The sequence below is a fragment of the Aulonocara sp. 'chitande type north' Nkhata Bay genome, linkage group LG16 (genome assembly GCF_057382095.1).
Source record: "Aulonocara sp. 'chitande type north' Nkhata Bay isolate Kocher_YH1m ecotype deep benthic linkage group LG16, A_spYH_male_GT1.1, whole genome shotgun sequence".
Taxonomy (NCBI): Eukaryota; Metazoa; Chordata; class Actinopteri; order Cichliformes; family Cichlidae; genus Aulonocara; species Aulonocara sp. 'chitande type north' Nkhata Bay.
In genome coordinates this window covers 15,028,246-15,046,024 of record NC_141359.1, presented here as the reverse complement: position 1 = coordinate 15,046,024, position 17,779 = coordinate 15,028,246, and the positions used below count along the sequence as shown (strand labels likewise).

General features: G+C 42.6%; 1 protein-coding gene across 5 annotated transcripts in view; it reads left to right on the top strand.

Annotated features, from left to right (window-relative positions):
* dgkg (diacylglycerol kinase, gamma) overlaps positions 1–17,779 on the top strand; it is a 159,913-nt gene that overhangs the window by 90,932 nt on the left and 51,202 nt on the right. For all 5 annotated transcript variants that reach the window (XM_086268002.1, XM_086268001.1, XM_086268004.1 and 2 more), the window contains one exon: positions 14,301–14,365. In XM_086268002.1, coding sequence (XP_086124128.1) covers positions 14,301–14,365 — 65 coding nt within the window. The remainder of the gene's footprint in view (positions 1–14,300; positions 14,366–17,779) is intronic.

Here is a 17,779-nt window from a genome sequence, read left to right as displayed (position 1 = left end):
CAGCGCACAGTGTGCTTTGAGGCAGCAGCCAAGAAAGCTTTAGTCCGCGTCTGTGAATACCCATGTGTGCATACCTGTGTGGATCAGCATGCTTGCATTCCAAAGGTTTCTTCATGTAATGATCTGCTAGGGAGTGTGGGGGGGCCACAGCCCCGTCCTCCAGGGTGTGAAGCGGGTATGGAGGAGATCAAAACTCCAGACATCCAGAGGCCCCCAGAACACAAGAGACCAAGGAAGACCAACAGAGGGGCAGCCGCGCCACTGTTCCAGTAAGAGCTGAGGAGAGTCCCAGATGAGGGCTCGCCCAGCAGCCGCGGAGCAGAAGTCAGGGGGAGTTGCAGTGACGCGCCCGTGAGCTCCGCCGGCCCCCAGCTGGCCTGAGTGACCGAGCCCCAGGCCGAGAGGCCGGGGGCACCCCACCTCCAAAGGGGCCCGAGCGAGCCCCAGGCCCCGACAAGGCCGCCAAGGAGTGAGCTGGTGTGTACCCGGACAGTGTCGTTCTGTGTAGAAGTTCTTGTGGTGACCCCTTAGCTGACTTTGTGGGACTGCACTCTGCCAGTAATTAAAAAGCAAAAAACAAAACAGGCACAATACAAAAAAGAACAAAGAAGGGAAATAAAAACAGAGAAAAGCAGTTGAGAAAGTATGTTTAAAATAAAACAGGAAGTAAACTGACTGGGACACCAAGAATGAACTCACACAAATAAAACAAAACAAAACAGGGAAATAAAGATGGAGGGAACACAAGACGCACAGAAAAGGGAAAGAAAAAAACAAAGGACGATAAATAAATAAGGTTTAATAACGGAAACTATAAATAATTACATTGTGATCACAGGTAAAAAAAAAGAAATATATATATATATATATGTATATATGTATATATATATATATATATATATATATATATATATATATATATATATATATATATATATATATATACACGGACAAAATGGTGGTGGCTAACCAACCGGACATAGTGGTGGTAGACAAACAGAAGAAGACGGCCGTAGTGATCGATGTAGCGGTTCCGAATGACAGCAATATCAGGAAGAAGGAACACGGGGAAGCTGGAGAAATACCAAGGGCTCAGAGAAGAGCTCGAGAGGATGTGGAGGGTGAAGGTAACGGTGGTCCCCGTGGTAATCGGAGCACTAGGTGCGGTGACTCCCAAGCTAGGCGAGTGGCTCCAGCAGATCCCGGGAATAACATCGGAGATCTCTGTCCAGAAGAGCGCAGTCCTGGGAACAGCTAAGATACTGCGCAGGACCCTCAAGCTCCCAGGCCTCTGGTAGAGGACCCGAGCTTGAAGGATAAACCGCCTGCAGGGGCGTGCTGGGTGTTTGTTTTTATATATATATATATATAAAAAAAAAACACCCAGCACGCCCCTTATGTTCCTTCTTCCTGATATTGCTGTCATTCGGAACCGCTACATCGATCACTACGGCCGTCTTCTTCTGTTTGTCTACCACCACTATGTCCGGTTGGTTAGCCACCACCATTTTGTCCGTCTGTATCTGGAAGTCCCACAGGATCTTAGCTCGGTCATTCTCCACCACCCTTGGGGGCATCTCCCATTTTGACCTCGGGACTTCCAGGTTATACTCGGCACAGATGTTCCTGTACACTATGCCGGCCACTTGGTTATGGCGTTCCATGTATGCCTTGCCTGCTAGCATCTTGCACCCTGCTGTTATGTGCTGGATTGTCTCTGGGGCATCTTTACACAGCCTATATATATATATATATATATATATATATATATATATATATATATATATATATATATATATATATATATATATGTATGAGTGGTTGTTGTGTGACTGTTTAATCGTAACAATTTCATAACCAAAAAAAATAGTCAGTTTAACAGATTTACATTAGAATTCTTCCATATGTAAACATTAATTGGTAGATGGTTAAAATTAGATTGAATTGAAGTTTTTCTAATAGCCTGAAAAGATGACATTTCACCTTTCAATTTTAAGCCAGGTTTACATCTTCATAACGATTCTCACTGGTCATAAAAAAAATCATGAATAAAAACAGAGGACTTAACCATCTCTGTACAGAGCCTGCATTGTACAACTTGCTAAAGTCCCTTCACTTGACCTGCAGCCTGGAAAGAATCTTGTGAAAAGAATTTGAGAGAAGGAAATCACACCATGTCAGCAGCCATTAAAGATGCCGCCTCATGTTTCAATGAGGAAGCTGATCCCTCTGCAGTGTGTGCCCCTGTGTGGAAGCTGCTTTAGATAGGTGAACGGGTGTAGATGTGTATTTATGTGTCTGCACTTGAATGCACATAGCTGAGTGGTGTGCAGTGCAAGCTGATTCCAATAACAGTGTTACTGGCCAGTTCCTATTGCGTACCACAGTCCCTGACTGTGGGGGCGTAGAATATCACGAGCCTCTTCAGATGGAAATATAAGTCGCTGGCTGCTTTTTAACCAGGACAGTGAGGAACTACATTGGGGCAAATAATATGTTGTTCACTATAGACACCACTGTTGCTGTCTTGAATCCTCATGCATATCATCTTGCCATCTTGATCCAGAAAAAGCTTTTTCACTACAGAATTGCTCAGTCATATCACCAAATCTTGTTGCCTTTAGATAACATTTTTCCAGTTATTGATATTCAAACTACATTTTCTGAGAATTTATAAAACTTTTTGACAGAAAGTTCATGCTTGAGCTTGGAAACAGCTGACTCTTGGACAACCTCCTTGAGCTGAATAGTGAGTATGTTAAATAAAACAAAATAGACCACTACTCAGATTTTCCATATTATCATCTTGTCTGTTAAACCCCATTCCTGCAAGACTGCTCAAAGACGTCCTACCAATGATTACTGCTTTGATCTTAAATATGATCAGTGCATCTCTGTTAATGGGCTTTGAAGTACCTTTCGCCTTTCAGGTGACAGTAATTAAACTATTGCTTGAAAAGCCATCACTGACCAACCACAACACTAATAAAGGTAACAAATTCTCTTCTTATGGCCTCTGATAGTCGCCTCATTTCTATAATTGTCCTGTTAGACATCAGTGCAGCGTTCAATACCATTGACCACAATATTTTACTACAGAGATTAGAACACGCCGTAGGCATTAAAGGTGCTGCACTGCAGTAGTATGAATCATATCAATCATATCAGAAGAGTTCTGCAGGGTTCTATGTGAGGACCTTTTCTCTTTGCATAACATGTGTTTCCCAGTATTATTAAAAGGCACAGTATACATTATATATGCAGATGATACTCACCTTTACCTAGCCATCTCTCCATGACACTACCCAAAATACTGCATGCTGGAATGTCTCAAAAACAGGATGACTAATATAAATTATTCTAATAAAAACAGCTAAAAAAACAACCCTCAAAATCACACACACACACATACACATGCACGCACACACACACACACACACACACACACACACACACAAACAAAACAGAAATAAACAAAAAGGACAGGACCATAACCAAATAGAGGGCTTAAACAATAACTTTAACTAGAATTTAAAACATAAACCTATGGTTTAAAACTTAAGAGGATGACAGCTGATACATAAACTGACCTAATTTTTAAAAACTTTAATGATGTAATATGAACATAGGATCATGGCCAAGCTTGAAACCTGTATCCCCTGTAGTCGGTTACCAAGATTACGTGAAGTACCCTCAGAAGGTCTGCTAGATGATGTTAATGCAGCACTACGGACGATACCTACAACCACGATTACCGACACTAACAAGCTGATCTACAATACGGCAGCAGTGATCAGTGAGATGCTTGGCTACAAGTTGAACAGCCACAAGGGGCAGTACCCTCCATGGAGAAGGAGGCTAGAGGGCAAGATCAAAGTAGCACGGAGGGAGGTTAGCCAACTAACGGAGTTGCAGAAAGGTGCGACAAAGAAGGTGCATAAGAAATACAGCAAGCTGTCCATACCTGAGGCCTTGGAAACTGCCAAGCAAAGACTCATAGCCTTGGCCAGCCGCTTGAGGAGGTACACCAGAGAGATAGAAGGCAGGAGAATAAACCAGCTGTTCTCCACGGAACCAGCAAAGGTGTACTCTCAGTGGCAAGGGAACAATAAGAGAACAGCACCACCAAGGCTGGAGACGGAGCAATACTGGAAGAGCATATGGGAGAAGGACGCAACCCATAACGGCAATGCTCAGTGGCTAGTGGATCTGGGGGCAGACCACAGCGACCTCCCTGAACAGGGTCCAGTAACCATCACAGTGGCAGATATCCAAGAAAGGGTCTCCAGTATGAAGAGTTGGACAGCACCAGGGCCCGACATGGTTCACGCCTACTGGCTGAAGAAGCTGACTGCACTCCACGAGCGTCTGGCAGCACAAATGAACCAGCTGCTAGTTAACGAGAGACACCCGGAATGGCTAACTGAAGGTCAGACGGTCCTGATCCCCAAGGACCCCAAGAAGGGACCGGTCCCCTCCAACTACCGACCAATAACCTGCCTCAGTACTACATGGAAGCTCCTGTCAGGCATCATATCGGCTAAGATGAACAGGCACATGGGTCAATACATGAGCGGGACACAGAAAGGGATTGGCAAGAATACCAGAGGCGCAAAACACCAGCTACTGGTAGACAGAACAGTCAGCCGAGACTGCAAGACCAGACTGACCAACCTGTGCACTGCCTGGATTGATTACAAGAAGGCCTATGACTCAATGCCCCACAGCTGGATACTGGAATGCTTAGAATTGTACAAGATCAATGGGACCCTAAGAGCCTTCATCAGGAACTCAATGGGGATGTGGCGTACAACACTAGAGGCCAACTCCAAGCCCATAGCACAAGTCACCATCAAGTGCGGGATCTACCAAGGAGATGCTCTGTCCCCACTGCTGTTCTGCATAGGCCTGAACCCCCTCAGTGAGATCATTAACAAGACTGGCTACGGATACCGACTACGGAACGAAGCAGTTGTCAGCCACCTCCTGTACATGGATGACATCAAGCTGTATGCCAAGAGTGAACGAGACATCGATTCATTGATCCACACTACCAGGCTATACAGCAATGACATTGGAATGTCATTCGGACTGGAGAAGTGTAGTCGGATGGTAACAAAGAGAGGGAAGGTAGTCAGAACTGAGGGGATTAAACTACCAGAAGGCAACATTGCAGACATAGAGGACAGTTACAAGTACCTGGGGATCCCGCAGGCGAATGGGAACCATGAAGAGGCCGCTAGAAAAGCTGCAACCACCAAGTACCTGCAGAGGGTCAGGCAAGTCCTGAGGAGTCAGCTGAATGGTAAGAACAAGATCCGGGCCATCAACACGTACGCCCTGCCCGTGATCAGGTACCCTGCTGGGATAATAAGTTGGCCAAAGGAGGAGATAGAAGCCACTGACATAAAGACAAGAAAGCTCCTGACCATGCATGGAGGGTTTCACCCCAAGTCCAGCACCCTGAGGCTGTATGCTAAGCGGAAGGAAGGAGGCCGGGGACTGGTGAGTGTCAGCACCACAGTCCAGGATGAGACAACGAACATCCACGAATACATCAGTAAGATGGCCCCAACTGACCGAGTGCTCAGTGAATACCTCAGGCAGCAGAAACCCAAGAAAGAGGAGGGAGACGAGGAACCAGCATGGAAGGACAGGCCCCTGCACGGTATGTACCACCGGCAGATAGAGGAGGTGGCTGATATCCAGAAATCCTACCAGTGGCTGGACAAAGCTGGACTGAAAGACAGCACAGAGGCACTAATCATGGCAGCACAAGAACAAGCTCTGAGCACAAGATCCATAGAGGCTGGGGTCTATCACACCAGGCAAGACCCCAGGTGCAGGCTGTGTAAAGATGCCCCAGAGACAATCCAGCACATAACAGCAGGGTGTAAGATGCTAGCAGGCAAGGCATACATGGAACGCCATAACCAAGTGGCCGGCATAGTGTACAGGAACATCTGTGCCGAGTATAACCTGGAAGTCCCGAGGTCAAAATGGGAGATGCCCCCAAGGGTGGTGGAGAATGACCGAGCTAAGATCCTGTGGGACTTCCAGATACAGACGGACAAAATGGTGGTGGCTAACCAACCGGACATAGTGGTGGTAGACAAACAGAAGAAGACGGCCGTAGTGATCGATGTAGCGGTTCCGAATGACAGCAATATCAGGAAGAAGGAACACGAGAAGCTGGAGAAATACCAAGGGCTCAGAGAAGAGCTCGAGAGGATGTGGAGGGTGAAGGTAACGGTGGTCCCCGTGGTAATCGGAGCACTAGGTGCGGTGACTCCCAAGCTAGGTGAGTGGCTCCAGCAGATCCCGGGAATAACATCGGAGACCTCTGTCCAGAAGAGCGCAGTCCTGGGAACAGCTAAGATACTGCGCAGGACCCTCAAGCTCCCAGGCCTCTGGTAGAGGACCCGAGCTTGAAGGATAAACCGCCTGCAGGGGCGTGCTGGGTGTTTTTATATATATATATATATATATATATATATATATATATACATTAGGGGTGCAACGATACACAAAATTCACAGTTCGGTTCGATACTTTGCTGTCACGGTTCGATATTTTTTCGATACAAAGAAAAATGTTCATGCCTTTTTAATTTGTCATTTATTAAATTTTCACGGCACATTCCGCACCACATCTCTGTGCGTTCATCATTTGTTTGAAGCCAGCTCACCTCCTGCAACCACTTTTCCGAGAATACGCGCTTCTTTTGTGGTTCGGACTCCTTCTGACATTTCTTTGGAGGTGGAGGAACATCACAGTAATTGCTTAAAGGAGCTTCTTCGACATCTTTAAGAGTTCTAAACAAATGTCTGTCCTCCTGAAAATCTTATGTACGCAAACACGCGTTGCAACTTCTTATCTTTTTCGCATTTTTTATTTTGACAGCGAATGCGCACCTGCGGACCACTTATGTGCAGCCCTGGTTATTTAGCTCGTCATATTGCAGCCACAGAAATTCTTTTGTCCATGAAACCATAAAGCTGCACTTTCTTTTTGCCTTATAGTCTGATTTGTCATAACTTCTCCGTTTTGTGGTAAGCTTTTCTTTGGCTGTCACTTCTTCACCCTGACCTGTCTTATTTGGCTCAGCAGAACTAAAATATATATCCTGCTGCTTTTACACACACACACACACACACACACACAACGCTCAGCGATTCTGCGCGATCAACCTCTCACATGTTTAAGCTGCGGGAGATTTCACTTGTCATGTTTGCATAGTAAGCTAACGATTGATAAGACGATGTCAGAGGAATTGGTGCGCAAATTATCATCACTCACCAATCAGTGCTGTCGCTCTCTATACACAGTTTGCGCGATTGCAAAGTAAAAGCAAAAAACAAGCGCAAATTCAAACGCGATATAAATATGTCACATATTGACAGTGGCTCACCGATGCCAATGACATAATTACCCAGCTACATTTCCGAAAGAATGCAAAAGCATTGACATATATTTTTCCTTCCTGCGATAGCCCGACGGGCAGGGCAGAGAGAGATTTTGGTAGCCCGACTGGAAAAATTTTGCGAGCCCTGTATCTGATTGAGGAATCACTTATCTTTGGAAAAGAGAGTTTATTACAGAGAAATGGCTCTTTCCAAAATAAAAGCTATACTATACGCTTCTTCTGGGCTATATTCTCAGCAGCATATTAAACATAACAGCTCCCCATAAGGAGAATCGTGTGCTAACGGCTGTCTAAATGACTCTGGTAAAGTTTGTAGCATGTGCTTGTTGTTTTTGTCGGCTTCCACTTGTCTTTGCACTAGGATGATTTCGGAGTAAATGTGCAGTCATATTCGTTGTGTTCCCACTAGTGCTGTCAGCATAAATCTCGTTGAAATGACGTTAACGCCACAACACGGCAAATCTCCGTTAACGAGCTACCGTGGATCGCCTTGAGCGTGGGGCTGGACAGCCAACACGTTAACGAGCTAACTGCGCTAACACACTAGCTCCCACCCATGTAATTGAGCATTGCATGGCACATCCAACATACTGTTTTACTTTAGTCCATGACGCGCTTACCTTCAGGGTCATACGTCACATGAAAACCAAAATAGCTCCAAACGCCAGATCTGAATGAGGATGGGGGAGGTTCAATTTGCCATGTTGCAAGGAGAGCTTAACTTCTGTCTCGGTAGCTTGCCCTGCGCTCAGTGAATCTGCACTCGACTGCTCCGCCTAGGCTGCACTGTCGAGTGCAGATCCACTGAGCGCTCAACACAGACAGCATCGTCAGAAGGAAAGTTGATAAAATAAATTAAAAACTTTGTATTGTTCGATACATATGCGTACCGAACCGAAAGCACTGTATCGAACGGTTCAATATCGATACGAGTATCGTTGCACCCCTAATATATATATATATATGTATATATATATATATATATATATATATATATATATATATATATATATATATATATATATATATATATATATGACAGAAAGGAAAAAGAACAGAATAATTGGTATAAATGGTATGCCATGTTTTCATGAATTCAGAGACTGAAAACGGCATCAGTTGAGAAAACTTACCTGGCCAGTGGTGCATATAAATTTGTGTTCGTGTGTGTGTGTGTGTGTGAGAAAGACAGAGAGAGGGATAGATAGAGAAAGAGCAAGAGAGAGAGAGGGGGACATGGAGTTATTCTGGCACAGACTGAAGGTCAGGGGAAGTATCAGTCACAGGAAGTCAGCGTCTGCCAGGTTCAGGCCAGGTTACCACAGTAATGAATGACCGTGCTGAGTGACACCTGGCTGGTCTTAAAGACAGGAGGAATAGTGCTCAGGGATGGTCTAACATGTGGACTCAAAAAGACACATCTAGACAATTTTTAAAGTCTTAAATATGTCTTCATAACACAATTATAGCAGTTGCCAGGTGCAAGGCATAGTCATCGACTAATTAGTCCTCCTTAAAGGACTAATAAAACAGTAGATTTTCACTCGTTCCAAAGAACAGTCTTCCATGATGGTTTGTGCTGAATATCAGGTCATAATGTTATGACATTAGTGTGGCTCAGTGATGCACAAATTAGCTAACAATAGCCCACTGTCTCCCATTCCACTTTTAAATACTGCAGGGACAACAAGTAAGTGTGCAGTCTGACAGCAATGTGCTCTATTGGGGTGATACGGTACTGTGAGGTTGGGCGCCACATGACTAATTACTATAGTTATTACTATAGTCTATCAATTCATAAGTGATATAGAAATGTTTAGCTTTCTCTGAATCAAACATGCTAAACTGAGCATTCCAGTACAAGAGTATCATGGCATTTCTCTTTGCTATTAAGTTAACAAATATAGGGACTCAAAACATAATAGGGGCACACTGACAATGTATTCCTCTGCCGGGTACTGTGGGCCCCACTGATGTGACATTTTCCATCCACCAGTTTTGTTGTTGTTTGTCACTCTCTGTTCCTTTCCTCCTGTTCACCTCACCCATCCCCTAGAAGCTCCTCTTTCCCCCACACACACCATGAGCAAAACTTCAAACGGCAAGATCAAAACAACCTTGATCACATAGGCAACTACAGGCAATGGCAAATGTCACATATTGTTACTGCCAGATTTATCAGGAGGACAGAATGCGTAAAAGTTGTGCTGGTCAGTGATCGCCTGTAGCGGTGGATTCAGGCCAGATTTGGTGACATGGAACAGCCTGTCATGTTTTAAAAAGCTCTGCAGCTACTTTGTGTTGTTGTCTGACCCTGATCCGTATGCTGTCCTACAGACTTTGCTCGTAATAAACCAAAATCAATACAAAAACAAAACTCCACCATTTGTACACATGTGACAAACAACTCCTTGGGCACAAATTTAAAGAAAAACAACCACTTTGCCCTCATTGAATTCTCACATGTTTATGTGTTTTTGTTGCTATGAGTAACCTTGCCATTAAATCAGAATAGGAATGTTTTTAAGTTATGGTTCCAGTATCAGATTCTCGTGCTCTAAAAGCAGCAGATGCAGCTCTATTTTAAGATGTGAGATTTGCTGATGCATGGAGATCTCAGAACATTGCCCTAGTGTCTGATTGAGTAAGTGCGGTAGCGTCCATTCATGATTTTCAGGGTGACAAGTGAGGAAGCTTGTAATCGCACCTGTCCGCTTGCTTCGTCACAGCCTTCCATTGTCCTTGTTGCACCAAACTGAAACACCTGGACAGGCAGGCAGGATGCCAGCCTATCATCACAGGTGCTTTCACCTGTCAAAATTATGGGATGCACTTTGATCTAAATATATTCCTCCCCAACCCAGTGTGATGGCAAAACATGTAATCCGATTGTTAAGTGATGATGTGACGAATCCTACTTCCAGGCCTAAAGTAGTCTGCGTTTAATATGGCTTTTGTGTTGTTAACATGTTTAATGTTTTGTATTTTCTTCTATTTAATCTCAAAAAGCTCCTAAAACAGTCAGTGATCACTGTTGACCTCCCTCAGCTTTTATTACCGCTAATCATTTATTTAAGCTCAGTTTTTAAAACCTTAGGATGTAGCTACAGCACAGCCCATGCAGCAGAATATGAATGACTAACCTCGTATTGTGGATGGATTATCTCAGTTATTCTCCTGGCTGAAGTTTGGTCCTTTTACAGCATCCTGCCATGCGATTACATTTGTTCCTGACCACCGAGAACACTCACGTTAACTTTTATCGAGTGCAAAAAATGTGTTAAGTACATTCCAGGGTCCTTAATCACCAGATTCTATTAAGCTTGGATGATTATATGTATATAGATGTAAATGTGTTAAAAATAGTCTGTTTAAAGGCTTTCATGTGATTATTTGCATGTTGGTTTGAAACAAAATACCTCGCTCTTCTGTTACTGCAGATTACCGCAACGTTTTGGGAAGACGGTGGACCGCCGTGTCTATTACACACTCTGTTGTGATATTGGGTTGTCCTTCCTTATTACCAAGCATCTAAAATGAGTTGAGTTTATTAGACAAGAATTTACAAATATCCAGTTTCCTGTTTTTCACTTTTCGTGTAAAGGTGTACCGTGGAAAGTACAGCTTGACCTTCCAAAACCTACATTTTTGCTAAATTATAAGATGCATGCTCACAATTATTCTCACAGCTTATCTAAGTGATGTTAGTGGATAAGATAAAAATGAGTAAATGACACCCTTAGAAGATGAGGTTATGATTCTGTGCGGTAGCCTACAATATTGCATGAAATGTCCAAAAACTTTATCATTATTATTATTAGTGAGTGATGAATAATTGGAGGGTTTGGGTTAGTTCTAGTTGTTAACAGTAGTGGTCATGGCCCAATCAAAGGTAAAGACAAATCATTAATTTTGTTGAGCCTGTGGAAAAGCAGCAGTACGACTGTTTCTAACTTCTAATTGGGTGAGCAGTTTAGGCACAAACTCAGACCATGTAGAAATGTACTACAACTATACTCAGAGAAAGGCAGCAAGCAAAGGACCCCTGCAGGCACGCACACACTCCTTCATGCAAACCCATGTAGATGCATCGTTTTGGTATATTTACTCACTGAGCGTCACCGTATCTGTTGTAAAAGAATTTGCGTTGTTTTTGTTCTTGATCTGTTCTCGCTCTCTCTCTGTCCTTTGGTAAAGGTAACATGTTTAATGTAGCAGTGCATCATTACTGCCACGTTTTGGTCGGTAAAACTGGTCATTACTTCTGTCAGGGACTTTTTTCCCCTCATTTGCATCTTCTCTAGCTGCAGGGCATTGAGAGTATTAACTTTTCATTTACATGTGTGTTGTGCTGAACTGTTATTTACAATATTTAAGTGGAAAGACTGCTTTAAATGAGAAGCCTGGCAGCATGAAAATAACATGCAAATAAGCTGTAAAGGGATTATATTTACATGTGAACTAGAGGATGAACATTGTGTCTGAGTAAATACTGCAGATTATTTTTATCTTGCTCTTACTGTAACTCCAACGGTATATATCAAACCAGCGTGTTGTTCTTTTTCTTCTTTTTAACATCAGTGTAGCATCCTCAAGGCTAAATGCTATGTCAATCGAAAGATAGTCAATTATTAAACATCGTATGTATTACTTTAACATCTGTAAAGGCGACACATCCTGCTATCCAAACAGTCCCATATAAGGTTTTGTTAATAAAATAAGACGATCCTCAGGCTTTAGTGGAGCAGAAGAAGCTCTGGTCAAGCTCAAAGTTCAGATCAGGACTGCTCTGTGTCACAGATCTCATGCAATCAAATCTGTGCGTGTTCTGTGCGTGCTGCGGGTCTCCATGCATGTTTATGGTATTTTTGAGCGTCTGCAGTCTTAGTGCTAATTGAACTTGCCATTGTTGTTATTTATCTGGCTTGTAGAGTTAATATGATGGACGTATTTGAGTTGTTTTAAGAGGTAAAAAGAAACAAAACTGTGTACTTTAACATAAAGCACTATCAGGGGCTCTTGTGACTGTCAGGCTGTGAAAAATGAATCAAAATGAGCAGAGGACAATATCATTTCTTCTTAGTTTCACATGGCAAACATCAATTATGTCTCTGCTGGCGGCTGCTGTTGTTTGTTTGCCTATTTAAAGGGGTCATACTGAGGCTGCTCTTGTGACTGATCAGGGGTTTGGCCCAGAGGTGAGGGGTTAAATACACGGGGCAGGAAGGTGGGGTCCGGTCTAAGACCAGCTTCAGTAAACTTGTGACCCTCAGATCAGTGCTGTAATGTGTCATTAGCCTTAGCTTTATACTCCTCAGTGTCTTTGTGCTCTGTAGACTGAATTACAGCAGGAAATAGGAAGGGTTATTGTGGTAGGTTGGATCAAATTATTGTTTGATCAAAACACTGTCTTCATGCACAGCAATTTCAAGTGGGGAGAAATTGGTATGTAAATAGATGTAAATAACTATTATTTCTATTACTAATTACTTTGCCACTTATTTTCCTCTTTCAGTCAATTAATTGCTTCCTATTTAAAATATAGAAAATGAAATGAAAAAAGTAAAGAGAAGAAGTTTAGCTTGCTTGGAAACTTTTGATTAAACTAGCTAGTTTTCTGTTGAATACGGCTCTAACATTGGCCTAGCAAAATGACTCCAAGAATGCATTGATGACTCATCCACAACGGCACAAAAGAACAAAGAGCAACATCTAGACTGCAGATCTCAGATGTCTCAGGTTAGGTATTCATGATTCAGCAATAAGAAGGAGACTGGGCACAAATGGCACCTATGGGAGAGTTTAAAGGCAAAAACGGCTGCTGACCACAAAGAATACAAACATTCATCTCACCTTTGCCACAAAAACATCTTGACGATCCCCAAGACTTTGGGGAAAATATTCTGTGGAGTTACAAAAGTTGACATTTCTGGAGCAGTCTGGAGTCTCGTCGTGTCTGGCGGAAACAAACATGGTGATGGTATGGTGTTCGTCTGGGGCTGCTTTCCTGCTTCAGGATCTGGATGACTTTCCATGACTGATGCAACCATGAAGTCTGCTCTCTATCAGAAAATGCTGAACGAGAATATCCGAGAATATCGGTTTGTGTTTTTCTGGCTTATTCAGCAGAACTGAAACTGAACTGAAACAAACCAGCAAATTCTGCTCTGAAACAACAAATTTAAACAGACCTGGCATGACCTCAAACAGACTGTTAATGCTAAAAAACAACAACAACAACAATAACAAAAGAAAAAACAAAACTGAATTTTCAAAATTCTTCAAAGAGAGGTGGGATAAAATTTCTCTAGAGCTATATGAAGGACCAGGTAGGTTTAGATCCTTTCCCCTTCATAAATGAAATCATTTAAAAGCTGTATTTTGTATCAGTGTTGTGGCTCGGTGATGTAGTGGTTAACACATTTGCTTGGTAACAGTTGCTGGATTAATTCCAGCTGGAAATCCCCCTTTGGAGTTGCATCATGGAGGGTATCTGGGGTAAAAAGGCCAAATCAAACATGCAGTTTTTTTGTCAGGTGCAGGTAATTGACATGTATAGGTAAAGCAGTAAATATGCAACTACAATGAAGGTTAAGTTATGAAATCCTTTTATGACATGGTTGTATATTTGGTAGAACAGAGTGGAGTGAGTACAGTAATTGGCTGATGAGTGTAGCGGTACACTCTCCGTCTCAGTTTTTACTGACTGAACCAGTAGCATTTCTGTTCTCATGCCTATTCTAAAAACAAACAATGACTGATGTATGACACCTTTTTTTATGCTGGCACAAAGCTAAGTTTGCATTTGACCTTTATCCAGCTGTAATAACACGTGAGGTTAAATTCACAATGTCTTTTCTGTTTTCTCCTCCAGGATGCCTCAATCGCCCATCGCTTTCATCTGATGCGTGAGAAGCACCCTGAGAAGTTTAACAGCAGGTTAGTGAGATATTTAGTGGGATTTAGCATAATATTTTGCTACTGCAAAAATTAGTTTACCTGCACCCAACCTCGTACCATGAATTGATAAAAAACCCTCATAAATAACGAGTGACCTAGCACTTTAATCTGGAAACCCAGTTTCGTACTCCATAATTGTCACCGATCGATAACAGACCAAAACCTGCTGCAGAGAGGGGTCGATATATTGGCGGTGTTGGCCTTATTTGAGTTAAAAGGGACTGAGCTAGAAGAGTTGCATAAACTCTGCGTAGAGTACTCCAGGATCTATGCTTTTAATTTCTTCATTTTATTTTCTAATGTTTACTCGTTCGAGCACACAACTAATTATGAAATGATCTAGACATCCAGCAGGAGAAATGAGTGAGGGAGACTGTGATGACGTAAATGGGAGTTGAATCATTCTCATGGTAGAGAAGACACCTTTAAAATGGCAGGCCAGGACAACAAAAGCTCAGCTGCCTAATTAATAGTTACATCATCTGGGTGGCCGCCTCAGCCTGATGAGAGAGAGGGAGACGTCAGAAGAGAGAGTCACGATGATCCAGAGTTGATGAAATACCATCGCCTGGTTCAGATGGATGAATTCAATCTCACCACACCAGGAAGACATGTAAATGAGACAAAGTCAGGATTGGAGTCTGAGAGCAGCTTGAGGACGTCATCAGAATTTATATATCAAACTTTTATGCATGTTGAGAAAAAAATTCTTAACCTTAGCCCCATGTGTGAAATTATTGTGGGGCGCACTTTTCTGTTTTCCATAACAATAAGGCACTGTGTAAATATCACAGGTCTCAGCCACACAGACTGTGTGACCATCTCAAAAAAACTACTGTTTTCTTAACATAAGTGTAGCGATGCAAAAGGCCTTCTGACAGGCTCTGTTTGGAATTTTGTAGTATCAACACTACACCAGCATCCACCATCAGACAATTAAATAGCATTACATACAATACAATGCAACTTTATTTGTATAGCACATTTAAAACCAGAGTGCCACTGGATTGTCTGACTTCTCTATCTTAGAACAATTTCTGTTGAGATAAAGAAAATGTTTGTGTTAGTGGCCTTTGTGACCCATTGTAAAGTTTCATCTGGTCAAACACAGAATAAAGAAGACAAACAGTAGACAATTAGAAAAATGAAGTTATTCCCTTGTAAAATACCCTCTGCCTCAAACTACAGGCTACTCACAAATTTGATCTATCTCTTTTTAAACATAGACTGTATATAAAAGATGGACATAGCCCCCATAACATCAACTCTGCATTTTGAAGTCTCAGTTGTGTCATTGCTGCTGCCATCCTTGTTTTTGGGGGCCACAGTGCTAATTTATCAGCCAACACTTGAAATCTTGATTCACAAGCTGTATACATAAACTCTGTGGACACATTTACAGTCGCTGGTAGGGATGGGTATCGAAAACCGGTTCTTGTTGAGAACCGGTTCCCACTGTTTCAATTCCTTGGAATTGTTTGCCATTTTTGCAAACAATTCCCTTATCGATTCCAGTCGCCCCGAATGACGTCACCACGTTGCGGAGCGTCATTTACCTGGCAGGAAACATCAAACCTTGAGGAAGACAGCAGGAGAAAATCACACCTGAAAGCTGCTCCTGTAAACTAAGAATGAAAACTTGGGCAGCATGTGGTCACTAACACTGGACAGAAGATTGGTTGCCTGGTCTCCATTTCTAATGCAACATTCAGGATCCACGTAAACGACTTAAAAGCATGGATCTATCCTGCTTCGTATCAATGGTCCAGGCTGCAGTTGGTGGTGTAATAGTATGTGAGATATCTTCTCTGCACACTTTGGAAACTTTAGTAGCAAGTGAGCATTGTTTAAACTCCACACCCTGACTGACTTTATCTTACTGATGTTGTCGTCTATCCCTTTACGACCAATCTTCTGATGGTTGCTGTCAGCTAGATTACATTTCATTGCATCAGGTTATAAATGTAATAAATTTTTGATGCTATGAAGTTGATCTTTTTTAAAGCTGTGGGGACTGACTTGCTTTTATAGCCAGGCCCGTGTGGCCATTAGAGGAACTCTAGTTTTTGGTACCTCGCACTGGCTTCATTTTTTAGCCCTGGAGGTTGATTGGACTCATTGTGATATCATGGAATTAAACATAAACCGAATGCCACTTTAGGAACATTTTGCATTTAAGTTTTATATCCGTGGCAATTGAAATTACACACACAAAAGAGTAAGTGTTCATGGACCCACGAAAAGCAACAAAATGTTTAAAAAGCTGCTTCCTTTTCAGTCCAGCACCCTTTAATACACTTGTGAAGCAATCGTTCAGAAGAACAGTCAAACAGCAGCAGACTGCATCAGCCTCTGTAGACATAAACTGCTGCCCTGAGGGGAATGACTGTTGATGAAATCCTGCTTTGCTTGTTGTCTTTACTGTAGCCTGATGTGTATGAATGTGAGAACGTTCTCAAGTTTCTCAAAGCAAATTATGCAAAATGTCCCCAGTGTGGCTGCATGAAGATCTGCACCTATCGTTTGCTTAAAAGCCGTTCTTTGTTTACTGTTGACCATGTGTGATTGTGCTAAAGTGCGCCGAAAAGCACAATCCCTGAACGCGCTGCTCTGAAGGTTTGAAATCACAAGTTAATTAGAGAATAAAAGCGGCCGTCCTTCGTCGCAATGTGCAGTTGTACTTTGAATACTCAGTTCAGTGTAGGAGCTTGTTTTGAATGCCTCTCAGTCACTTGGGAACCAGGCTGTGTTTCATGTTGTTTGCATGATGGCAACAACATGTATTCCACTGGTTCACTCCACAGCTAATTAGCTGACATACTGTGGAAAATGAAAAAAAATAGAGGAGCGGAGAGAGTATGAAGGGGTACTAGAGAGATGGCTTGTTTACTCTTTGAAATTCAATAATTAATGCTGAAGTTTCCATCCTTGGTCCCATATCTGTTTCCAGCATCATAAAAGAAAGATACCGCCGTTCTCAGCGGACCCTCTCTTTGATCCATTAGGCAGACTTAGAAGATGTAAAGCATTTATGTGGACAGCGGGACATATTTAGCCCACATAAACCCAGAGGTTAAACACAGTAACCTTTAAAGCTCTTTGCTTTTCTACAAAATCTTCTTGGATGTTGCTTTTGACTGTCTCCATTGCTCTGAGAGCCTCTTGTGGCAAAGATCAAACTGTAGCTCCAAGCGAGAGTGCCGTGACGCTCCGGCAGCTTACTGTACAATATTTACAGTAAGCCTGGTGCTGGAGGTTATTGTTCTTCTTTGAATTTTCTTTTTCAGTACTGCAGCAGAGCACAAGACAGTTGATGGACAGCTGCAACTGTTCTATTGTTGCGTGACTGAAGTTTTGGCAGGGTAAACACCCCTCCATGTTTACAGCAGTTAA